Source organism: Manacus vitellinus, unplaced genomic scaffold, assembly GCF_001715985.3.
Source record: "Manacus vitellinus isolate BGI_N305 unplaced genomic scaffold, ASM171598v3 scaffold_22_pilon, whole genome shotgun sequence".
NCBI lineage: Eukaryota > Metazoa > Chordata > Aves > Passeriformes > Pipridae > Manacus > Manacus vitellinus.
Window position 1 is genome coordinate 344892 of NW_021939632.1, and position 23540 is coordinate 368431.

Sequence of the window (23540 nt, forward strand, 5' to 3'; positions counted from 1 at the left end):
TATCAGTTCTGGCAAATTACCCAGATACATAAGGTAGCCCTAAGGACAGGCAGGATCTAGTTCAGGAAGGGCAATGAAGAAGTCTCCTCACTGGTGTCAGTATTGTGCAGTAGCTTGTTCAAAACTACATATTAGCAAATGTCAATACTCCAAGAATTAATCTGCATAAGTAGTCTAAGGAGCTGTCAAAGTAGAAAGAGGAACTGCAGGGCCAACATTAATTGTGATCCAATATAATCAAAACAAATTGTTGTTAATTGTCTGTTGTTTAATGTTATGTATTTTTGCACTTTATTTATCTCTTGAAGAATATAAATTGTAATGTCAAAGACTGTATGGTTTATTAACTGACATATTTTTAAAGTTGTATGCAATTATCAGTTTTAATTATTTACTATTTTTAGAGTAATTATTCTAAATATATTGTTAGTCTATAGAGAAAGAAACAAAAAATTAGTTTGTTAGTTCCTGTGCTATGGGTGTCAGGATCTTTAATCTTACTTTACATGATTAGATGTTTTTGTATCATACACAATTAATAAAATCAGAAAGGCTAATAAACTGCTTACTAAAGTTGGTCCTCCATCTGTGCCCTCTAGAATCTGAAAAGTACCTAAAAACAGAAGGTGTTAAAAGTAATAGTCAGAATGTGGGACCTAATCCATTAATATAATTTCATTAGTATCAGCACTATTGAGAAAGCTTTTGACATCTCTTCCTATTAGTTTGGTTTTTTACTCAAGTGTAGCTCATGAAAAGCTGTAGCCTTGTCTGTTAGAACATTGTAGGATTATTCTTCAGGAATTTCTGGCACTGTGATGAAAACTGTAGTCATCCTGTTGTGTTGGATATGGACCAGGAAATTATCAAATCTAAGAATTAAAAAAGGGGTGAGGCTTCATTTTCACAGGAAACTTTCTTTAAATGGCTTCCATATCATGGGAGTATTGTTTAATATTTCTTCTTTTTTTTCTTATATTTGAGTGCTGTCAAATGTATTGCCAAATAAATTTCAGTACCCTTTACGTTTTATTAACTTCTGTTTAACCTAGAAATTTTCTCACTGAATAATACAAATCAGTATAATAAAGTATCTTTGTAGTCAGCCCAAGTAAAAGCTATCATATACTTTGATAAGAGATATCTATACATATTTTCCCATTGCTCCTTTTACCTATAATTTCTTTTACATCCTTTATCATTTACAGCAAATTCTATTTCCACTCTACTGACTGATAAATACCATACGTTTCTAATCAAATGAAACAGATGACAAATAGCAAATGGTTCATACCATCTTGTATCCCATTTTATGTAGTTGAAATTAATCATGATTTCCTGGATATCAAAACTCCTTTGTGCCTTCAGCATTTTTACTTGGCTGCTCTTGAAATGCCATTTAATTTACTTCAGCAGTTATGATCAAATGCCTTCTAACTCTTCAAAAGAAAAAAACATTCTCTGATAACTTCTCTGTGCATTTAGAGTGCTGCAAAAAATGAAATATTAATGAAGTATGGTGCATAACTTGAACTCTGTGGTGGAATTTCATTTAGTTAATCTGCTTTCATCACCAGAGGAATTGCAATTTTTTTTTAAAATTGTAACCAGAAATGTACAAAAATATAACGTATTCTGGACATGCATCAACTCCCAACCAGCAATTTCAGGTATGTGCAGGTGTATAAACAGTTACAGTAAAACAATAATGTTATATTTGCAAAGTCATATACATACAAGTTGGAAATTTTTCATAAAACCTTAATTTGCTCTCCTGGGTATCTTAGGTGTTATACAGACTCTCACTGCAAGATTGTCTACTACTATTTCTTGTTTCTAGCAAGAACAGTTTACACATTTAGAGTCCACAGAGGAAAGCTTTAAGAATATTCTGTATTAGAAAAACAGTGTCTGTAAAGGCCTTAAGACTGTCCCAGAGCTTTGTTATCCAATATGGAGCCATGGGTTCTCTGCCCCAATTTAGACTCAAAGTGACTGAAATACAGGCTACCCGAGCACCTGCATAATTGCAAGTGATTTAAACTGATACACAGCATTAATGTCAGTCTTAGTCTAAACATGTCTGTAAAAGCCATAGTTACTTTGATTTTAAAAATTTAATCAGTGATAAATACTGTGTCAGCTTTGAAGGCTTATTTAAGTCTGTCATTTGCACAGACATTTATGCAGTGAGGATAATTCGTTATGAATTAGCTGTGTCTGACTCTATGAAATGTTCCATCTCTTTTGGACTTCCTTCTTTGCAGCTGAAGTAGTGCAACTTTCTTAGAAATCTTTTGGTTGATTATGAAGAAGGTAAGCTGACAGGGATTGCTCCAAACTAAAGCACTAAAGAGTACTTAATGCAGGTTGTATTGGTGAATGCTTTGCTTTGACAGTAAAAAAGGGATTCTGTAAGACATACAAGTTTTTCTCATGGTGTTGTGTCCTCTCACACACTTCATGTCCTCTCAATTCCTCAAGAGAAAAGGGCAGTGTAAGTAGATGTTGGATGAAGACTCAAGAAGACTGGATTCAGTTCCCATCTCAACTGCAGATGTCCTGCATCCTCAGCAGGCTAATCTATTTGTGCCTGTTGGGGATGCAGTTCCCAGTGCTCGTAGACAGATTTGCCCACCATAGTCTGTGACAGTGCATAACCAGCACCTTGCTAAAACTGCAGTATTTACATTCAAATTAAAATAAACATTGTCAGCAAAGAAGTGGTTCCCCTGTTTTGCCAAGTGTCCCCATTCTGCAATGGGCATGAGTTCTGTTGGCCTCAGAAAATACTGAGTAAGGACTGCTCACAACCCTGCGTTTTTCACCAAACAGCAGCCGCTGGGGTAGCATTAAATTGTAACCTCAAAGTTATCAAATGAAAAGCCTAATTCATGTGTGAAAATCTCATTGCTTGCGGGTGAGTGGGACTCAATGAAAGTTTCAGTAAACTAAGCTGCAGTAGAAGCAGTATCTGCTGGGGTAGAGTCACGAAACCACTCTAATTTTAATTAAAGAATTTTGCCCTCTTGCCCTTTGCAGTTCATCATAGAAAGATGTGTTTTGTTTTAATAAATTGAGCTTTGGGAGAAAACTCACTCAGGATAATAAGCTAAATGTTCAAATATATTAGAGGGGTAATTTCCCTTGTATCATCACCATTAAACAAATGAGGAAGTATGTCAAGTATTTCCGATATTATGTTTTTACTACCCTGCAGAGGAAGAAAGACATGATAGCAATGAACTATGAACTATAAAAAAGAAATATGAGAAGGGTGCATAATTCCTCTTAGTGGATTGAGAAGATAATTTTGAGTGGGATGCTGGTGGATTTTACTTTACTCTTACTTCATTTTCTCTTTTTTTTTTTTGTCTTCTTTTTCTCCGTGTACTACAATGTACAATGGTAAGAAAACTAATAATTATTTTCTTTTCCATGGAAAGAGACATACAGGATGATGCAGGGGCAAAGAGCCCAAGTTTCTGAAAATAACTGAGAAAAGACATCTTGTTTATTGAAAGTCAGCCACTTCACTGATGTATAGGAAATTTGAATCACTTGACTTAAAGGCATAGAAATATAATGAAACTTTTAAATATTTTCGTAGCAACATTCTAAATATTTTGCAGCAACCGGTCCTGTTCCAGCCAGTGTATTTAATCTGGTTCATCCACAAACCTCTTCTTAGCCCAATACCTTGGCCATCCACATAACTGGATTCATTATGCTGATCAGTCACCAAAGGCCAACCTACTTAATTCTAAATATTGGATTATTTTATTTTTAAATTTTTTCAGTAGGAGACTTTTATAATTAGTTTTCTGAACTGTGCCTAAGAACTCTTTTGTTTTTTATAGAGGACAATGAAGCAAGGAAAGTCTTATTTCCAAACTTACAGAGTGGCTGATAGTGAATCAGCACTGACTTGCATCACTGGTTTCAAAAACAGCCAGTTTATTCCAGCCCTTTCCAGATAACAGTATTGGCAAACTGTTTTAGCTTTCCAATAACTGAATAAATTTTAACTTGAAACCAAACACGTACCATCAAGCCAAATATATTCTATAATCTGTTGCTGCTTGAACTCGTCTACTGTAAGTCCTCAATGGCTCAGTTGTTCCTAGTCTTTGGGAAGTAAATCTCATGGCTGCTGCCTGTTTCTCCTTGCCTCTGTGCTCTGGGGTGCTGTCCTCTATGCCATCTGTCCTAACCCACTCCTGCTGAAGTGTTCAAAAGCAGGTCTTTCCCAGCTGTTTGAACCTTCCTCCTGCCAGCTCATGTCCTCCTGCTGTTCACATCTTCCACTGTGGTTTTTCCATCCATCCTACAAGCTACCCATGAGGGTGTGAAGCTCCATGCTCCATAGTTGGCACAGACTCTGGATAGCTTTCAGTGGTCAATGCACCTTACCAGTTGGGATATGGAAATAATATCGTCATATAGATGAAGACTAATAGAAACCTCTTCTGGGCAGGCAGTTCAATTCAGTTAGTATGTGGGGAGTTTTCAAGAGAAGAGAATGTATTTCTTGCAGACATGTAAAATATTGATCTTTCTATTTTTCTCTCTCCTTTTACATTTTTTTTTTCCTAAACCAGTTGAAATTCATGGCAATTTCTTTTTTGGCATGGAAAAATCAAGATGTTCTAGTAGAGATATGAATTTACACAGGGATGTTGAAAATAGCTCTACCCACTGGATGTAAGAAGAGCTGTTCAGATTGACTCTGTTTGTCATTGCTGTAACCATTTGCTGCTATCATTAGAGAGAGACTGCCGAGCCACTGTTCCACCAAACAGCTCCATCTCCTGAAATGGGAGAGTGCCTTAATATAAATAACTGTACATTAACTCATTGTCTCCATGACTAGTCAAAGAGACATGGAGAAAGCCATGCATATCTGCATTTTTCTCACTATTCAGTTCAATGAAAGCTTTAAAATGATTTCTAAAATCAACTCTGGTGCCTCCTGGGAATTTTAGTGTGACTAACAGCTGGTAGACTTTTATTTTCTAACTAAGTCTAAGGAAAATAAAAGAATATTGAATTGCATCTCCTATGATGCACTGCAGCAGTGGTTCAGAAGCTGAATGTTTTGGGTCACAATTTGTAGAGCTTCTCAGGTTTTGGCACATGTTGAAAAGGTAAAAACTTTCAGATTGACTCTCTGTTTTCTACTATGCAATGCTCACGAAGCAGTAATCAATTAAAATTTGCTAACTCAGCCAAGTGCCCAACAGAATATGCTGCAACTAGTATTCCTGCTCTGTTGTGTCATAAAACTGCGTTTAATTGTTTTAAGTGTACCATCGTGTCATACCCCATCAACTACTTGTATAAAGGGAATTTTGCTGCGTATCAGAATTTTTCGCCTTTAGCCTGCTCATGCAGTAAACTCATGTTTTAATGAAAGTTACTCACTTTCTGGCTTCAGATATTTCAGTGAAGCCAGAAAGTGAGTAACTTTCATATCACACACATCAGTGTGTCCGAGTGAGGTACAAGGCACACTGAAAAGGCAGAGTGGGTAACTTACACTGTTCCTGATTTGTTCCTTCTCAAGGTAGAATGATATGAAATGCCCTTTTCCAGGGCAGTGAATCCATCATCTTCCAGGTGGAAGAAAATTTCTTATATGCAATTATTTACTTCACATTAATATTTTAGTCAGGATACTGTTTAAAATATGCTTTAGTTCACATATAGTGTTGATTTCTTTCCTAAATTATGTTGAATGCAGTTGTAAAATTATAGGATCCTCAAGACAGTGTATTGAGATTTGGAATTTTTACCAAAAAAATGAGAACATAGATAAACATTTAATGTTCATTTTAGCACAGCCAAATGTAATTACATATATTCATTGTAAAAGCAGTTTATAAATCCATTTTTTTCTATGATATTCCAAGTTCCAGTCCAATGGCTCTTTTCTTACTGTTATGTGCTACAGAGAAAGCTCTGGGCTACTTACTTGACTGACATAACAAGCGGTCTTTAAATAGTTCAAAGTATTGAATATGGGTGCAAGAATAATGATCTGGTGCCAGAAGGTCTGAGGAATACGTGTAGTTGGCGAAGAAAAGGTAAGTCACAGAAGTCAGGGAAAATCATCTCGGTTTTATTAATCCTGTCAGATTTTCTCTATTGAAATGAATGTTAAGTGTATTCTGCAAAGAGTCCTTGCTAGGTTGCATTGAAGGAATCTGCTATTTCAGTCTGCCTTTTATATTTTAATGATAGTTTTTCAGTGCCCTTCTTTCCATGTGTCATGCCTTCTTGGAGGTAATCGGTAGATAATGTAACTTACCTTTTTTAGTGATCAGGCCTGTGGGACAATTGAAAATTCATTCTCCCTGCTGAATGAAATGAAATTTTCCAACACTGTGTTATAGATCTAGGTGACTGTGTTTATCCCAACACATCTATCATTTCGGAGAGTGAGACTCAGAAGTTTTTTTAGATAGTTTCTCTCAGCTGTGCACTCTGGGCCCAGCTCTACACAAGCCCTTTCTGTGAGCTCCTCATTACTCACAGTGGCATTTGTTTCAGAGGAAAGATTGTGGGACAGAGATTTTAGTATCACATCCTATATTTTTAATTTACATACTAATGCATGCAATATGGCTGAGAGTAATGACAGTTCTACAGTTCATAAACTAAATAAGTAGTTGCAGTTTCTTTCAAACTAATATTATTTTAAAAATCCCGCTATTCTGTGGATGTTCTCTACTCGTCACATAGGAAATCCCAATTAATTTACCTCAGCTGTTAGAGCTGAATCCCTTACAACTCTTATATAGTAAAATAATTTCTCTTTTAATTTCTCTATACTGACCTTGGAAAATGCTTAAACAGTAATGAGGCCTGCGTAGTGATTCACTTTTTCTTAATTTGGTAGTGATTTCTTTTTTGTTAATTTTGTAGAAATACAGGGATTCTAGGCAGGTATGCTTACACTCACACACATTAATAGAACTGTGCTGAATTCTAGCATGTAAGGGTCTTGGCTCCTGTGTTGGGAAATGTTTAACTACACATATGAAATCTGTGATCAACATACTCTTGAAATTCAGTATTTGCTGGCTTTATTATGCAGAGGTTTGTTTTATCATAAGGACAGTATTTTCTTTCTTCCTGTGTTTTGGGTTGGGTTTTTTTTTAATTTGTTTTGTTTTGTTTTGTTTTTTAATTATATATTTTATGTATTGCCCATCCCTGCCAGTTGTAAGTTGCCTTTCCCCAGGCAGATCCTCCATTCTTTTTCATCTCAGGCTGAGCACCGCCCCTCTGCTTCCCACACCAGACAGCTAAGGCAGGGTGTGTGCCCCAGGACAGCCCCTGCTCTGCCATGCAGAAGTGTGCAGCTGTGACCTTCCCACTGAGACCAAGAGCTGCCGTCTGATATTTTTGACGTTTGGGCCCATGTTTCCTGTGCAGGTGGACACGTGCTTAGATTGCCTGGCAGGGCTCTCCAGTTCCATCTGGGATATACAGGCACATAATGCCATCTAGAGGGCACAGTTTCTTCCCTTCCCACAGGAATACCTGTGATCCCTGCTGGCCTTCCATCACATGTGGTGGCAGTGCTCATTCACCTTTGTGATTCATGGATTTTCCTATTCGTCTTCCGGGTTGTGTGTACTCGGACTTGGAAATCATGTAGGAGAACAGAAGCGCTTACATGGTAATTACAGCTGTTTCCCTTCAATAAGCCAGCAGGTTTCCTTCTTGTCTTCACTCAAGTGGTCTTTCCCTCCAGAAAAATCCTTCTGATTTTATTTTAAGTGCTCTGCATGTCAATGTTTAGGTTCTTCAGGAAAAAGTTCTTTTAAATAGAGGAAGCTAGTAAGACCTGGGGTTTTCATTCATCTTTTTGTTATACTGTAAGAAGAAAAGTACTTACATATTGGCTACTTTGCCAGACAAAATCCTCTCTGAAGTTATTGAAGCAACAGTTTCGGATCAGCTAAGAAGTGGGTTTGAGGGTTGTGCATTATGTGCGACTGTTGTGTGTTGCATCTCCCCTGTTGACATACTTGTTTAGCATTTCTCTTAAGAGTTAATGATAATCTGGAAATGAGTGGAGATAGGCTTTTCAGTGAAGAGGCCATGTAGCTGAAACAGCTAAAGATTCTCCTTACTTGCCTCCAATACCTCTTTTTTTTTTCATCTTTTGAACTTTACAGTTTGCTTCTTTAGACCTTAGACATGTGCCCGAGAAAAGCCTGTTGCCTCCTCCTTGATAATTTCCTTCAGTCCTGTATCGTATTTGATGTCATTATACTTTATCTGCTGTTACCAATAATGACTGTTTTAATATTTTTTTAATAAGCAATGAGCGTTCTTTCTGTAACCTTAAATCTGATCTGTATCATCAAAAAATAGAGTTTTATTAGATGTTGTAGTGTCTCCCCAGTGCCATGCAGAGACAGCTGTTACGTACATACATCCATAAATTTGACTCAGTTAAGGTAGGAGGCATGAAAAAGAGAAAAAGGCTGTTTTACAAGCTTTATAAACAGTGTAGGAATGATATGTCTTCCTATGGGTTGCTGCTGCTGCTGTGCTTTTCACACCTGGGGTACCACTGAATCACATCAACTTTGACTTAATGTACGTGCCATTTGAGACTGTTATAGTCAGACAAAGCTCGGTTTTTTTAAGAACTGCGGGTTTCTTCATTCTCCAAAGTGTGTAGTCTAAGGCTTTTCTTGGACCTCCCAGGGCTGTAGTTTACCAACAAATGTAAGTAAAAGGAACAAAATCTGAGATAAATTGTATATGTTGAAGAGCAAAACTAAGTCAATAATTGAGGAAGTGTTTAATGTTACACAGTAGCACTTAATAATATATAATTATAATAGCATATACTTTCCATGTAGCTGGCTTGAATGTATATGTTTCTGTACAGGTTCATATTTTCTATTTTAATGAAGTACAAAGCTATAAATTATCCAAGTAGAAAAATGGCTCTGGAACATCTCTGTTATGTGTGGGAAGAAGTCTTCCCAAGAGGCTTCTCTTTTATGTTGCTGTTATGGGATACATTCTTTTCCTGCCAGTTGACTTCCTTAGAGCTATCCCTATTAATTTAGGAAGATAGCCTGTTTTAATTATATGTCTACCTTAGGAGCAGTGCAGTGTAACAGGAGCAGACCCTCAGAGCCAAGGTGGCATTCTAAGGACCTGACACCCATATTGTGCACATTTTGGGGAGTTCACTTTGACTGAGCTCTAGTTAAGCCCATCAGCAGCTGGGTCTAGTTAAGCCCATCTTTACATTTCATGTAAAAGAAACCCAGTCCATTGGCTCCAAGGCCACACCATAGTGTGAGCTGTAGTCTGGTTGGAAAAATCACCTAAGATCAGGACACTCACTGCTCACCCAAGCCAAAAAGCTTATGTAGGTGGACCTGAGGTCAGCCAGCACAATAGGAGACATTTCATATAACTTGTTAGGATCACAGTCAGGTGATGCCACGTCAGACAATTTCCAAGGGATCCTCATCCTTCTGCATCCATCTTTAAGTGAGCACAGTCTGCACAGGGCAGAAAAAGCAGACAAAACTCCACACTGTTGAAGCTTTTAAAAGACAGAATTTGGGGTCTGACAGAATTTGGGATCTGAGTTGTTGTTCTTTTGGGCCAAATAAAATTGCTCTGCAAATTCACTGTTCCACCCTAAATGATTAAAGATTAAATGAATCAGAGCTTTCCATTTAACAAATGTCAGTGCAGAAGCCAACGTGCTGAGTATCGCTGTGTGGAGCGAGTGGCATTGCCTGCTACTTACTGTGCCTATAAAAACAAAAGAGAAAAATGTTCCAAGCTCCCAGGAGAAACAAGGTGATGTTTGCAAATAGAGTTTCATTTCAGTTAGCAAGAAATGAGCAGTAATTTTGTGATTCAGTTATTGGGAGTTAGCTATTGGCTACCAAACAATTGCTGCGCGTTATATGGCATTTGATTCTCTCCCTACCTGTCCTGCTCCGCTTTGCTTCACACTCTCTTAGCTGGGAGGGAGAGAAATAACAGGAGCCATCAAAAGAAGTTCATTTTGAAATACCTGGGGCAGTTGACTTATGGGTGACTTCTGATGAAGAGTGTGAAATTGCAGGAAACATTGCCTTCAGAAATAACCCAGTGCTCCCCTGTAGTTAAAACAGAGAAACTTGTTATAAATTTATGCCAGGAACTGTGAAACAGTCTACATTAATAGCTTATAGTGCTGGAAACCTTTTAACTTGAAGTCTGTAAAGGAATAGAATAAAGTGATTCAGCATAGGAGAAGGAAAATTTTATATTTTATTATGTTTTTAAATATTTTGTGACAGTATCAATTATAACATCACATAATATTTTACATCTATTGCATAGTATAGCAAAGAAAAGTAATTATTTTTCTCAGAATTCAAATAACAATTTTTAAAATGGAAAACCAGTTGTACCTTTTTTCCATTTCATAAAAAGTCATACATGTTTCTTTGGAGAAAAAAAAAAAAGATTATCCCCCTTGGATAGCAGAAAACTGGTATGAGTTTCCAATCACACAGCCAGTGAATGTGACATTCAAATATATGGTATCAGTGTTTTCGGGACTGTCAGCTTAAAATCATCTTTTTTCATAATTACTTTTGTTTGAACTAAATGAAGAAACTTAGGATAAATAATTAGGAAAAATATTTCTTGATAAATATTCAGCATCCACTTTCTCTGAAGACAGAGCAAAACATCTGTTGTTTTACCTTTCAGTGAGCTCCAAAATAATTGGATATGGGATACAATTGTGTTGTAGATTATACATTAAATGACACATAGGAAAAAAACCAGGAATGCAGTAAAGCTCTGAATCTTGCTATCATCAGCCCCAGTGAGCACAATTTCCCTGGGGAAGGGGAATGGGTGAATGGGGAGGAGGTTAGTGTTGGTGTTCCTTCAAGACAGTGGCAAATTTAGCTCCAAATTTGAGTTGTTTATTAAAATTCAACAGCAGCCCTTCAGATCAGGTTCACAGAGCAACCCAGAAGTACCATTTACAGAATTAAAGCCATTTTTTGCATTGACCTATGAAATCATATTTTATTTTTGTTCTAATGATATTAGAAAAGATATATAAAAACTACTTTAAAGGAGAATAACTGCTATTGAGAAAAAGAATTTATAGAAATTAAAATTAAAAAAATCCTGAATATACACGTGTAGAGCCATTCTCTCACTCCTCTCTGCAACTGGACAGAGGAAAGAAAATGTAACAAAGGGTTCATGAGTTGAGATAAGGACCAGAAGAGGTCACTTAGTGATCACCATCATGGGCAAAACAGACTCAGAGTGGGGTTATTTATTAAATTTATTACTAAAAGAATCAGAGCAGGAGAATAACAAGTATAATCTTAAAGACACCTTTCTCCATCTCCTTCCCAAGTTCTACCTCCTCCCCCCAGTGTCACAGGGAGATGGAGAATGGGAGTTAAGATCAGTTCATCACAAGTTGTTTTCTGCCTCTGCTCTGAGAAAGGAGTCCTTCCCCTGCTCCCCATGGGGTCCCTCCCATGGCAGACAGTCCTCCACGAACCTCTCCAGTGTGAGTCCATCCCACAGGCAACAGTTCACAAACTACTGCCACCTGGTCACTTTTCCATGAAGTGCAGTCCTTCAGGCACAGGCTGCTCCAGTGTGGGCCCCCAGAAGGACCACAAGTCCTACCAGGAGAACATCCTCCACTGTGGGCTCCTCTCCCCACAGGTCAGCAGATCCCTGCCAGGACTCTGCTCCAGCATGGGCTTCCCATGGCTTAGCTTCCTGATACTTCATTTCAACGTTTTCTACCTGATTCTCTTGACCATAGTTTTTAATTTATCTCAGTTTTTAAAGAAAAATAAGTCACTTTAAAAAAAAAATCAATTGGATTACAAAATTATATTCTATTCCTGGATTTAATAGTTTAGTGTGATCTGCCAAATTTTGAAAAGGCAAATTAAATTTGCTAAAAGAATTATGTAAATTCTTGAATTTCAGCTTTTGAACAAAATGAGCTTAAGGCCTTTGTGACTTATTCCTATGCATAGATATTGAGGTGTCTCCTGTAAAGACAGTTTGTCCCTTGGTTGTCTTTTTCCTTACCCACTTCTCAGTGACAAGAATCAGTAGTAGTATTGCCTGTTTGTGCTATGAACACCTCAGCAGGACAAGTGGGGGAAAATAAGAAGCAGTTTCTGTTGGAATAAAGATGCCCAATGACTAATTTTCGTACAGAGATCTGAAATGTCCTATTCTTTTCAAACTCCACATTAGATGAACCTTGAAACTGAGTGTGCTACTTGGGGAGGTGTGGATAATGGAATCACAGAAAATACAAAACTGTCACTGTGCCAGTAAGCTCATTGTCAAAATTGCAAAGCTTTGAAGGATAACTTATTTATAGTAAATTCTGAAGTGGCCTTTTTATTGCTTGAAAAACTATCCTAGAATGTGTGAGTTTTCCTCAAGATCTGAATTAAAAAATAAAAAAGAAAAAGAAAACTTTCCTTTTTTAAACTTTTGAAAAAGAGGTTGCCGTATGCATCATTTCAGAAGGATTCAAAGCCAGAATTTTGTTCCTAGTTTCAAACTTCTCTAAAATGTTTCCATTCAAAGCAAAGCAAATATTTTCTTTGAAAATGACTTCACTGTTTTCTATTGAGCTTCAGCATTGTATATACAGATAAACCACTTCTGCAAAGTGGTCTTAAACTATTCTTTACTAATTTCAAATAATTACTATTTCAAAGGATTAGAATTTCCCTTTGCAAGAAAAATTGAAACAAATGCGACTGACCAAATGTGATGTGATTAATTCATGTAAGAGTTTTCAATGCAAAGATACTTATGGATGTGCTACATACCAGTTGATGTTGTACACAAAATACCATTTCAGATTAAACAGGTCCACACTGCTTGCCTTTATCTGCCTGTGTTAATTGTAGGAATCAGTATCACTTACAATTTTAGGATCTCATACTTTTTTTTAATGGACCAGGGATTTTATTTTTAGTTCTTTCAGAGAGGAAATAACTGCCTGTTAATATTACATGGGGAAGCACAGTAAGTCTGTCAGAGTGAAATGCTCTCAGTTCTTAAGTAGAACAGTTCCATAAGGGAACAAATCATTTAAAACAAGAGAAAAAAAAAAAGAATGAGATGGAACAGCTGCCTCTCGTTCACAGTTTGCAAGGGGAAGGATCACTGAGTGTAAATATTGGAAAATCAGAAAATAAACAAATTTCACAACACACACAGTGTTCCTTGCGTAAAAATTTAGTCTTATTTCTAACATTTGTGTGGTGGCATCATGGCCTGTGATGTGGTGTCCAGGCACACACTTCTAGGGAGACACCCTATACTTTTGGAACGGTGGTGGTTTTGAGAAAGGTGGATGAGCTTCATCATTCCTCCTTCCTGACTGGCCCAGTCAGTGTTGCTGTATGACAATATTGGCGTCACACAACTTCATGCAGAGGAGGAGTGAAAAAATGGGAGTCTTCCTGTGACATTTGGCTCCCCATGCTTGTACTTCTGTGCTTTATCAAGTGTATATGCCTTATATAGACCATGTATGTATGTCTTTAACATTAGGAAATAGGGATTTATACTGCCTGTTTTTGCTTATTTAGATCTCTTTTACTCCTCATCCTCAAAAAAAAATGTTTTATATTGTGATCATTTGGAAAAATTTTGGTGAAAAAAGGAGGACATCTTTCATAATTTTAATGTTTGTTCAAAGGCCTATATTGACAGTGCTTTACCAGTGGATGTATTGTAAGTCTATTATTATCTCTACCAGTAGAGTAGAATTCTTCTACTGGTAGAATTTGCTGTTTTCTACAATTTGCATGCAGGTAAACATACAACACTATTATTGATATATCTGCTAGTAGCCTAGATATTTATTTGCTCAAACAGAAGCCTGTGGTTATGATGCAGTCTGTTTTGCTAAATCTATTCCTAACCTTCTCTTTAAAATGTCAGCTCCAAACATATCTGTGGTGTCAGAAGGGAAAATGTTGAAGGTTTTAAAAGCTTGTCATTCTTAACTACTTTAGAGTTAACAAAAAGAAAAAAGACAAATATTGCAATTCTTGAACCAGCTGAAAATTGTCAGCCCCAACATCTGGAAAATGAAAAAAAAATAAATAAAGGTATTTCACAGAGGAATTCCCAGGAATATGAGGGTTGCTTTAGTCATTTTTTAGGACACAGTCTCATCAACAGTGTATGAATCCCATTTGATTTTGGTTTGTTTGATTCAACCCCTGATGTTCATACATTTATTCAATATAAGTAGATTTGAAGGATTAAACTCAGTTATACCCTTCTTTCAAAAGGGAGGCTTCATATTAGATTGAGCACTGTTATTTCTTCTTGTATGAACTGGTAAACACTCAACAGACAGGAGAAGATCTCCATGGTTATGAGCCCTGTCCAGGACTCAGGTTGGAGTCTTTCCCTGTGACCTGCTGAAAATCTGTAGATAAATGAGCAAGGTCTGTGTCCTGATCTCTGGCAGCATGAAGTTGACACTAATTTGAAAGCTGTTACATAATTTTTTCTGTAAATTCATGTTTAAATACATGAATCTGCTCATCAATAATTGGTGAAACATCATATTCAGCTGCACAGACTTTGGGCTACTTTTCATTAGGAACATTTAAAACTGAATTTTTAGTTTTAGTTTTATGATGTTGAATAAATATTTTCTTATTTCTTACATATATTAGTAGAAGGTTATACTGGTCCCTGCGAGTCTAGAAACCCATGGCTATAACATAGCATGGTGAGACAGACTGCTTTTGAGATCTGTCAGTGGCTTGTTCTAATGTCATTTTGTTGCAGTGAAGAATTTAAAAAAATATTGTTGAAATTGTGAATTGCAAGAATGATGCCTACCAGTGCTGCCCAGTAAGGCTTAATGTGGCCTTTTTATAGACAGAATTATAATTGACACGTGCATGGTTCTATGTTTTCTTATTTAATGTCACATATGTATTACTTCCATGCCATGTTTTAACTGAATGGGAATTGAACAGTGGCAGAGTATTTCAGATAAAATGTTTTGAGTGGGGTTAAAGATAATAGTCTATCACAAAAAAAAAAAACCCAAAACAACCAAAAAACCAACATAAGAAAATAATGCAACCGAGAAGGTTGAAGGCACCCTTTTGTTTTGTAGTAAGGGTGAGAAGACTGGCTGTCATCATATCACTACTTTGTCCTTTTAGTGTTTTGTTTTTTTCCCTCATCTCCATTATCGAGAAGAATTGATTAAGAGCAGGACATTAGAAAAAACTCCACACTTTACTTAAGTATCAGTCCACTAAATTTACTGCATCAGTAGCAAGCACTCTCCAGTGTCAGTGTCCTGGAGACAATGGAAGTGGCCAGTGGGAAATGGTTTTTTAGTCCTAGAATTAAATTAAGGCTTTTGTTGCTACAATTATGTTGATTTAAAAACACAGATCTACTTTTCAGTACTTCTGACCAGCATAACTATAGTGTTAAACTTTTCTCTGGTAATTTGTTGGATCAGTTTTTCAAAGGAAAAATTTTCTGCATAACAGGGGCAGAATAATAAAAAAAGTTTCCTGTGGCCAAAGACACGGTACTGGTTCAAGTGGTAAACCCTTCCTAGAGCAGCAGCTTACCAAAAATGCTCTAAGAACCTAAGGAAAAAGTGCAACAGCATTACTTCTTTCTTTGCCAACAACAGGTTTTGACCTCTCATGTACACTGCATGAAGCTGTGACCACAAAATATGCCAAATCAGAGCCTGAATGCAGAAAAAAAATTGCTGAGTACATTTGAAGTGCTTGGACAGCTATTAATACACTGTACTGGGCATGACAAATGAGTGTCTGTGTAAATCAATAAAGCTTTCTATAAATGGACAAATGGTTTAGTATGAATAACAAAGGAGTGCACATGGTAACTGTGTTGTAGCATTCTGTCAGGGATTTTAAAGTTCACAGTCATAACTTTGTTCCTCTTGACCTTTATTGACAATACCTTCAGAGCATGTTGAGCTGCTAACTAGACATACAACCTTTAGACCTTCCTCTCCTGCTCATGACTAGATGATCTTTAAAGGTCCTTTTTGATCCAAACCATTCTATGATTCTGTGATCTCCTCTTCCCTTAGTGCAAAATACTACTCTTTGCTTTCTTCTCTCTTCCTTTTGTTTTGTCTCAACTTTACAATGGTTGAGTAAGGAAAAGTATCTTCTATGCAATTCTCTTTTATTCATGGTTCTCTTTTCATGCATTTGAGTAGAAAATTCAATGTTCTGTCTAATTTCATTGTGGTTATAAAACTTAGTGCAAACAGCTGCCCTGCAGGAGAAAATAGCGTTCTTCAACATCTGTGGAAGAGAGACAAAGTTATTAGCTGACCCAGAGATAATTTTTATTATTAGTAGAGCCATGTTTTTCATCCTGAGAAAGGAATTAAAATCAGAGTTGATAAAGTCTCATGTAATGACTGTGCCTTAGTAGTGGTACCAGTTCAAGGCAACCTCTGTTTTGTTAAAGGACTCTGAAGTTTTAGCTTTCAAATTGGTTTTCCATAAATTCAGTTTCACAGAAAAATGTTGTCTCAAATTTAGGAAGTTGAAGGCTATTTAGCATCATACAAGTCATGATTTAAATCTTTAAATCTTCCAATGTTTGGAGAGACTCTAGTGCAAAATACTTCCTCCACAACTGGAACCAGGAAGGGCCTCTGTTTTGACATTTTAGGATCCTTGAATGTTTCATTTAGGTATCATTTATGCCACAGTTACTTTTGGCTGACTGAATGATGCTGTACTTCGAGAGCTGTCCCCCCAAGAAATTACATGTGTGCCTGAGGTGCTGGTGGCAGGCACTGAATGTTCCTTGTCTGCAGCATTGGCTGGGCTGCCTCACTTTTGGTGTCAGCAAGGCTGAGGGACAGAGATGGTTCATTTATGTGTAACATAAAATATACATAAATTCCTAGAGGGCAGCTATGCCTGAAACTAGAAATCACCATAGAAATCAGTTGATATCTAAGAACTATTCTCAGCAAGCTGGATTTTTCCTGCATAGTCTCCAGTCAGGTTATGGATGGGATTAGTGGTTGCACTGGGGTCAGTACTGCCACTGCCCCCAGGTGCCTGCAAGTGTGCAATAGCTTTCAAGCTGTTTCAAGCTGCTTTCAAGTGAAGGCTTCTTACTACAGCTTAGCCTTCTGTAAGTATGACCTGGAAATAAAAACGAAAATAAATTCAATAGCAATTTCCTTCAAGGAAACCGACTTTGCTTAACTGGCAAAAGATGCCCAGAATATGCAATATGGGAGGCAGTTAGATCCCTCTGAGCAAAAATGGAGCAGCCTTACAATAACATCAAAACCCAGTGGTTTCTGTTAAATAAATGAAGGTTTGGATTAGGAGGCAGGGTTTTGAGACCACAAGTGCTATTACAAATTTTCAAAATGAATACTTTTGGGGGAATGAGGATTATTATAAAGTATTCAGTTGCAATATAGAGTGATTTAGTGCATCAAGTATTGGTGTTCCCATGTCGTGGGAACTAGCACAGATTCTTAAGCAAAATCAGTTGAGTGTTCCCTTCTAGTCCAGTCCTCATTACAAAAATGCCAAATAAATAGTCATGATTTGCTTGGCAATCAAGAAGCACAGAAGTCAAGCTAACATTGACTGCATTCCATCCTTTCACTACACTTTTGAAGCCAGTGGTGTCAGAATAGGTTTTATTATACAGATGTTTCCACTGTGGCTCAATAAGAGATGAAATGTACCATTTATTTATAATGCTTTCAAGTTTCGATTTCCTAATTTTAGTAGCCTATTTGTAAAGGAATAGCTCACTGAAATTAGAGATTCAGAACAGATCCAAGAAGACTTTTCTTCCATTTTACAGCCTTATAGCATTCCAAAATATGGAATGAGAGAAGCATGGGGAGCTCTCTGTGTATTTTATATAGCACAAGTATGTTTTGTAGTTTTTAACACATTTCTGTGTGGGAGAAGCCTGTCCAAATTATTTTAGGATAAAATCATACAAAATATTTTTATGTTAATGAAAATGAAAATTAAAACCTAAATCCATAGGTATACCAATATGTGTGAGTTAAAGTCTGTGCAAACTAATCCTATAATAATTGCTTCAAAACAGTAAGAAGTATTTGTTTTGGATGGCATTTTAGGGGGATATTCATAAAGAAAACATCTGAAAATCTTTAACTCAGAAATACATTTTTATGCAGCAAATATCTCTTTATTTTACCAGTCAATCTGCAAGAATGTGCCTGTAAAAGCAGACAGAACTATATATGATAGCCTCTTCAGTGTGGAGGACTATTTACCCTCCAGCCTCTGATTTCTTACTGTTGTTTTAGCTTTTGCAGCTTCTGCTTCTACTTTGCTACTTACTTTTGCATCTGCACTTTTTGCTGCCTCATCTCACAGTGCTCTCTGCAGGATCACCCATAGACTCTTTATAGCCATATGTTGAACCCATTCATAGGTGACATTGAGAAAATATGATACAGAGCATTTTAGCACGTTTGCTGGCTTAATTGTACCCTCGAGATAAAGCACTGATTCTGTACAGTTGCTTATTTAGACCTTTAAATAAGTAAACTCTATATGCCCTTGTTTCTTCCCACACTTTATTTTTTTACTCTTTTTCAATATGCTGGATAATAATACTTTTGCTTTTCCTTCATGATCTTATTTTTATGATTTAGCTCAATTTGAAATTGTTTTTAATAAATCAATTTATTGGACTTGGGATTCTTATTTTGTTGAATCATTGTCTCAACGAGGAAGAGAGAAATGTGCATCTTTCCACAGAATCTTTCCATGCAGTACATTATAAAACTATAAATGTTAACTATATTTAGGACTGTTGTTTTGTGTAACCACAATTCCTTTGATACAGCATTTGTTTAAGTTTTATAGGTTGACAGAAGGTTAAAGTGAAACAAGAACTGTAAATTGCATAATGGTTATAATTATGTGAATGCATTGATTTTGGTGTTATGGTTGTGTGATGTGAAGTTATGCATGGGAGGCAGAGGGATTCCTAGAGCCTGTTTTAATAGATTAATCATAGATTTTTATATATATTGTTTTAGTTTCTCAGTCTTTAAGAAATAACTAGTTAACACTTGCTCTGATGCAATTGTATGTAGCACACTTTGGAGTTTTACTTTTCTCATACTGTAAGAATTCCTAAAATCAATGCATATATAGGAAAATACTTTGGTTTACTGTAATTTACACACCAGATTGTGCCATTTTGAAGTTTCAACTATGATAAAAAACATGAACATAATGGAAATTAAAGATAGATGAAAGGCCCTAATGTAAAGGAAACTTTATCATATTTAAAATTACATATGTGAGGGAAAAAAATTCTGATGTCAAAATTACATTTAGATGTAGTAAAATACATCTAAATAAGATGTAGTAAAATACACTCTTGAAATAATAGGACTTTTTTTAAGTAAAGACTAATAAATGTCTCTGGTTCAGTTAAAGGGTGTAATTCACCAATTATCTATAGAATGACTAGTGCACCTGGGGTTCCCCACTGCACAAACCAGGCTTATGAAGACCTGCCACAGTTAAAGTTTACATACAATTTCCTTTTGTTTCCTGTGGTAGTAGCTGCCTGTTTATTTCCAAGTGGTTCTCAGATAGCAGGTTCACTCTAAACAGAAAAGGGAGAGGAAGAGAAGATATGTCAATATCTTTTATAATGTTTCATTGCCAACTCTATTGCACCTGGCAAGATGAGATCGCAGACACATGCAAAATATCTGCTGTGATATTGTTCTAAATTGTATTGTATAGAGTGAATAATCTCAAAAATTAATGTCACTTATGGTTTTACTCAGAATACCAACTTGTAGCAAAATAAATTGTATGGTGCATTTTATTCTGGATCTTGAAGAAGTACAATAAGTAAGCCCCCTGAGAATTTTTATGAGTTGTCATGTAGTACAAGACATCCTTTGATTAATTTACATATTTATTTATTTATTCTATTTTCCTCTAGGCAGAGAATTCAGCACTGGCTCTGGAAAATGAAAATCAGAGAGAACAGTATGAAAGATGTCTCGATGAGGTAAGGTAGATAAAAAGGTTGGTTTTACCTGGTACTATAATTAAATGAATACAATTGAATATCTCCTTCTCTTACAAGGTTGATATTGTTCTGCAATTTTCCACTATTACCTCATTCTAATTAGTTCCAAGAACATGTGTCTGGGAGTCAAATGTATTGTTCTCCATGACCTCTGCTGTAAATCCTGTTTTGACCACACCTCTTCACTGAAAAGTTGACATCCCTGTGACCAATATTTGGAACTGGTTTGCTTTCATTAGGAGGAACACATTATAATTTGCCTATTAAGTGTTGTGTACCACCTCTTTTCTATAGAGTGGAACATGTATGACAGTGGCTTCTTCCATCAAGAGTCCCCCAGCTTTTCTATGTAATGTATTCTGTAATTCTGGAATTTTAGTCTCTCAGCTCCCCCTTAGGGTTACATACACAGCTTTTTATGCTGTGTTCTTTTGAGCTGTTGGCTCACTTCTACTACATGGCTCAGCTTCTGCTCAGAGCTTCCAGTTCCAGCTGCAATGTAATTCACTCATCGCTTACTGTCTGAGCACTCCAGCAGTGTTTACACTCCTGAAATGTCTCGCATCTCCTGTTGCATGGAGCTTTCTCCAGATATATACTGATGCTTACTTGTTCCTCCTATTTATCCTGAAATAAGGCTCTTCTGAGTTTAAAATAGTTTTAAGACTTTTAGTAGCTGGAAGAGTTGCTCAGCATAAATTGCTTACCCATTCCATAATGAGAATGTGTAGTGGCATAAGTAATTAGGTAACATGCAAACAGAACAAAACAAAAACTACACCAGCTGCACCTTTGAGAAAAGAGTGCGTGAGCATGCAAACCACCCAGAGCAGATGACAATTCTTGTCTTCATACCAGCTTTTTGAATTTTTAATCTGCACTTGCTGAAGTGTTAGTGGCATGAGCAGCACAGCTCTAGTACAAGAAACCTCCGCATTAGTGCAGATTTTCATCAGCAAATCCGTACTTTTGCCTCTATGGCATATTTTTATCAGGGAACTGGAGTAAAAGACTTGCAGATACAGTTTCCCACTAGGTCATGCTGCCTGTTCTGTGGCACTGGGATACCAGCAGAGCCTTCATCTGCATTGGCCTGAGTCACTGCTTTCCTTGCACACTTGAATGATATATGGATATCTTGGTGATAAGGATGAAATTACTATATAATTACTAACTTCAGTTTAAGTTACAAAGCTTGACTTAAAATTATTTTCTGATTGTCTAGGACAAAATCTGCTTACATAATTAATTTTGGAAATGAGTAAAGCACTATAACTGTCCATTTCAGCAAAACAATCCATGCAGATTATAAGGACAGAGGATATGATTTTATTCTGTTTACAGTAACAGGATGAATTTCTGACCCAGAGTTGTGTTTTTTACACTCTGTCAGTATCAAGATCAAATAATCATATCAAACTATGCTCTGATATTAATCTTCAGCATTACATTGCATGTTTTCAGTTCTTCTGTATTATCACAGCAGTATCCATCTTCTTCCACTATGTTAACTTTTTTTTGGGAGAAACTGCTTCTCATCACCTGTGGATCTGTGCTTTCCTGCTTTGTTTTTTGTTTATCTTCTCTCTTTTTTTTTCATGTTCTGTTTTGTGTGCAGTGACCTCTCTTGTTCTTTCCCCATGGCTTGCTATCATTGTTTTCTTCTCCTTCCTCTCTCAGCCCACACAGTGCTTTGGCAGTGGCACTGTAACCAGCATTGTTTTAGCTGACATAAGCTAGGACCTAATCCTTTCTGGTCACTGAGGTGAAGAAGTGTTGCCAGTGACTGAGGCAAGAAAATTGTACTTAATAATTGCAAGTTCTGCAGGAGTCCCAGGTTAGCACCCCCCTGAGCACATTGCTTAGCATCCCCCTGAGCTTCACAAGAAATTGTGCATTCTTACCGTCCTTCTTTATAGTAACAATGATGAGAATAGGAGATGAGACATAAATGTAATTATTTAATAACCCAAAAAATGATTGGAGAACCTTTACTTCCAACTAAAATCTTCTGAGCATATTTTGTATGTGACAAAGTCCTTTCTAGACAGGGATTCTTACCGGAGATCTTAAGGGCATAAAATGCTTTCAATAAATACTTTAAAAAAAAAGAAAGAAAGAAAAAGAAAAAAAATGTTCCACTTGAAAACTTCTTCCCTTTAAGACTTTAAACTTGATGCTTCCTTTGTTCATAACTCATCTTAAGCCAAACCTACTTCTCAAAGGGGAAAATCTCTTCAGACCTTCCCCAGTTAGGGCTTCAGAAATTCTTCAGCAGCTTTTAGGAGCAGATATATCCTCTGCAGCTGTGTATCTGTCTGTGCTGCATCCCCACTTTGCCCCAGGGAGACCTGGCAGGTTTAAAGGGAGGAACACAGCTGTTCCTGAGCACACAAGGCTGTGATGACACCCAAACCTGAGATAGCTAAACCTGTCACCAAAACATTTGAGTGCCTATGACAACCATTATTTTAATTTTACATCTGCAGTCCCATTAGTTGTGAGTGCATTGAACTTCTCTTGGGTTGATGCACAAGGAAAGCTTTCCTCCAAAGCTACCACCTAGCCATGCTACCTGGTTACATGTTTGGGAAGCCTGACATGCCCTTGAGGTAGTGAAAGTTGGGAACATCGTTTGATAACTATTGAGAGAACGCTGCCATTTTTCACTCATCACTCAGCATTGTCAAATTGCAGCTTTTCTCCCCTGGGCACACTCTGCAAACTCTGCTCAGGGCATTCAAGCATCATTTAATCCGACCACCCTTCCAGTATGATGTGCTTGCTCCCTTGGGCCTCACAGCAGTGTGATGAGGCCTCTTGCTATGCACAGTGAACTTTCTGCCAAGGTGTTGGTGACCATTAAGCTGCATATGAAGGAAGTAAAAATAGCCATTGTGATTTTTCTGTCTGGCTGTAGGTAAAAGATACCGGAGCTGAGTTGTTAGAGCAATGCTTGCCATTATTTTATCTCATTTTTCTTTTTTTTAGTCAATTATTTTACATAGTTCTTTTTGTTCATACAATGCCCCACATTTAATATTGTATGAGTGCTTGCAACTGTGACATAAAAATGCATGCTCTGTAATCATTTTCATGATAAAATTCAATGAAACTCAAATTTTCAGAGAGATTAAATCTGAAAAACATATGGATCAAGCTGAATGAGTCCTCTATGAATTTTAACAATTATTCACTGATTTTAAAATAATTGTTCATCTCTGAAGTGTACATGTAAAAAACTTTAGAACAGTCTTTGGAAGAAGATGTCATTGAAATGTTCCAGTACTTGATAAATAAGAAAAGAGCTCATTTAATTTCAGATATACTCCATAAACGTATCTTTCTGTCTCTGAAAAATTTAATGC

General features: G+C 36.8%; 1 protein-coding gene across 1 annotated transcript in view; it reads left to right on the top strand.

The window, feature by feature from the left end:
- The window catches only part of NCKAP5 (NCK associated protein 5), a 369416-nt gene that overhangs the window by 248650 nt on the left and 97226 nt on the right, over nt 1-23540 (top strand). Inside the window, exon 8 of the mRNA XM_018072435.3 lies at nt 20083-20151. Coding sequence (XP_017927924.1) covers nt 20083-20151 — 69 coding nt within the window. The remainder of the gene's footprint in view (nt 1-20082; nt 20152-23540) is intronic.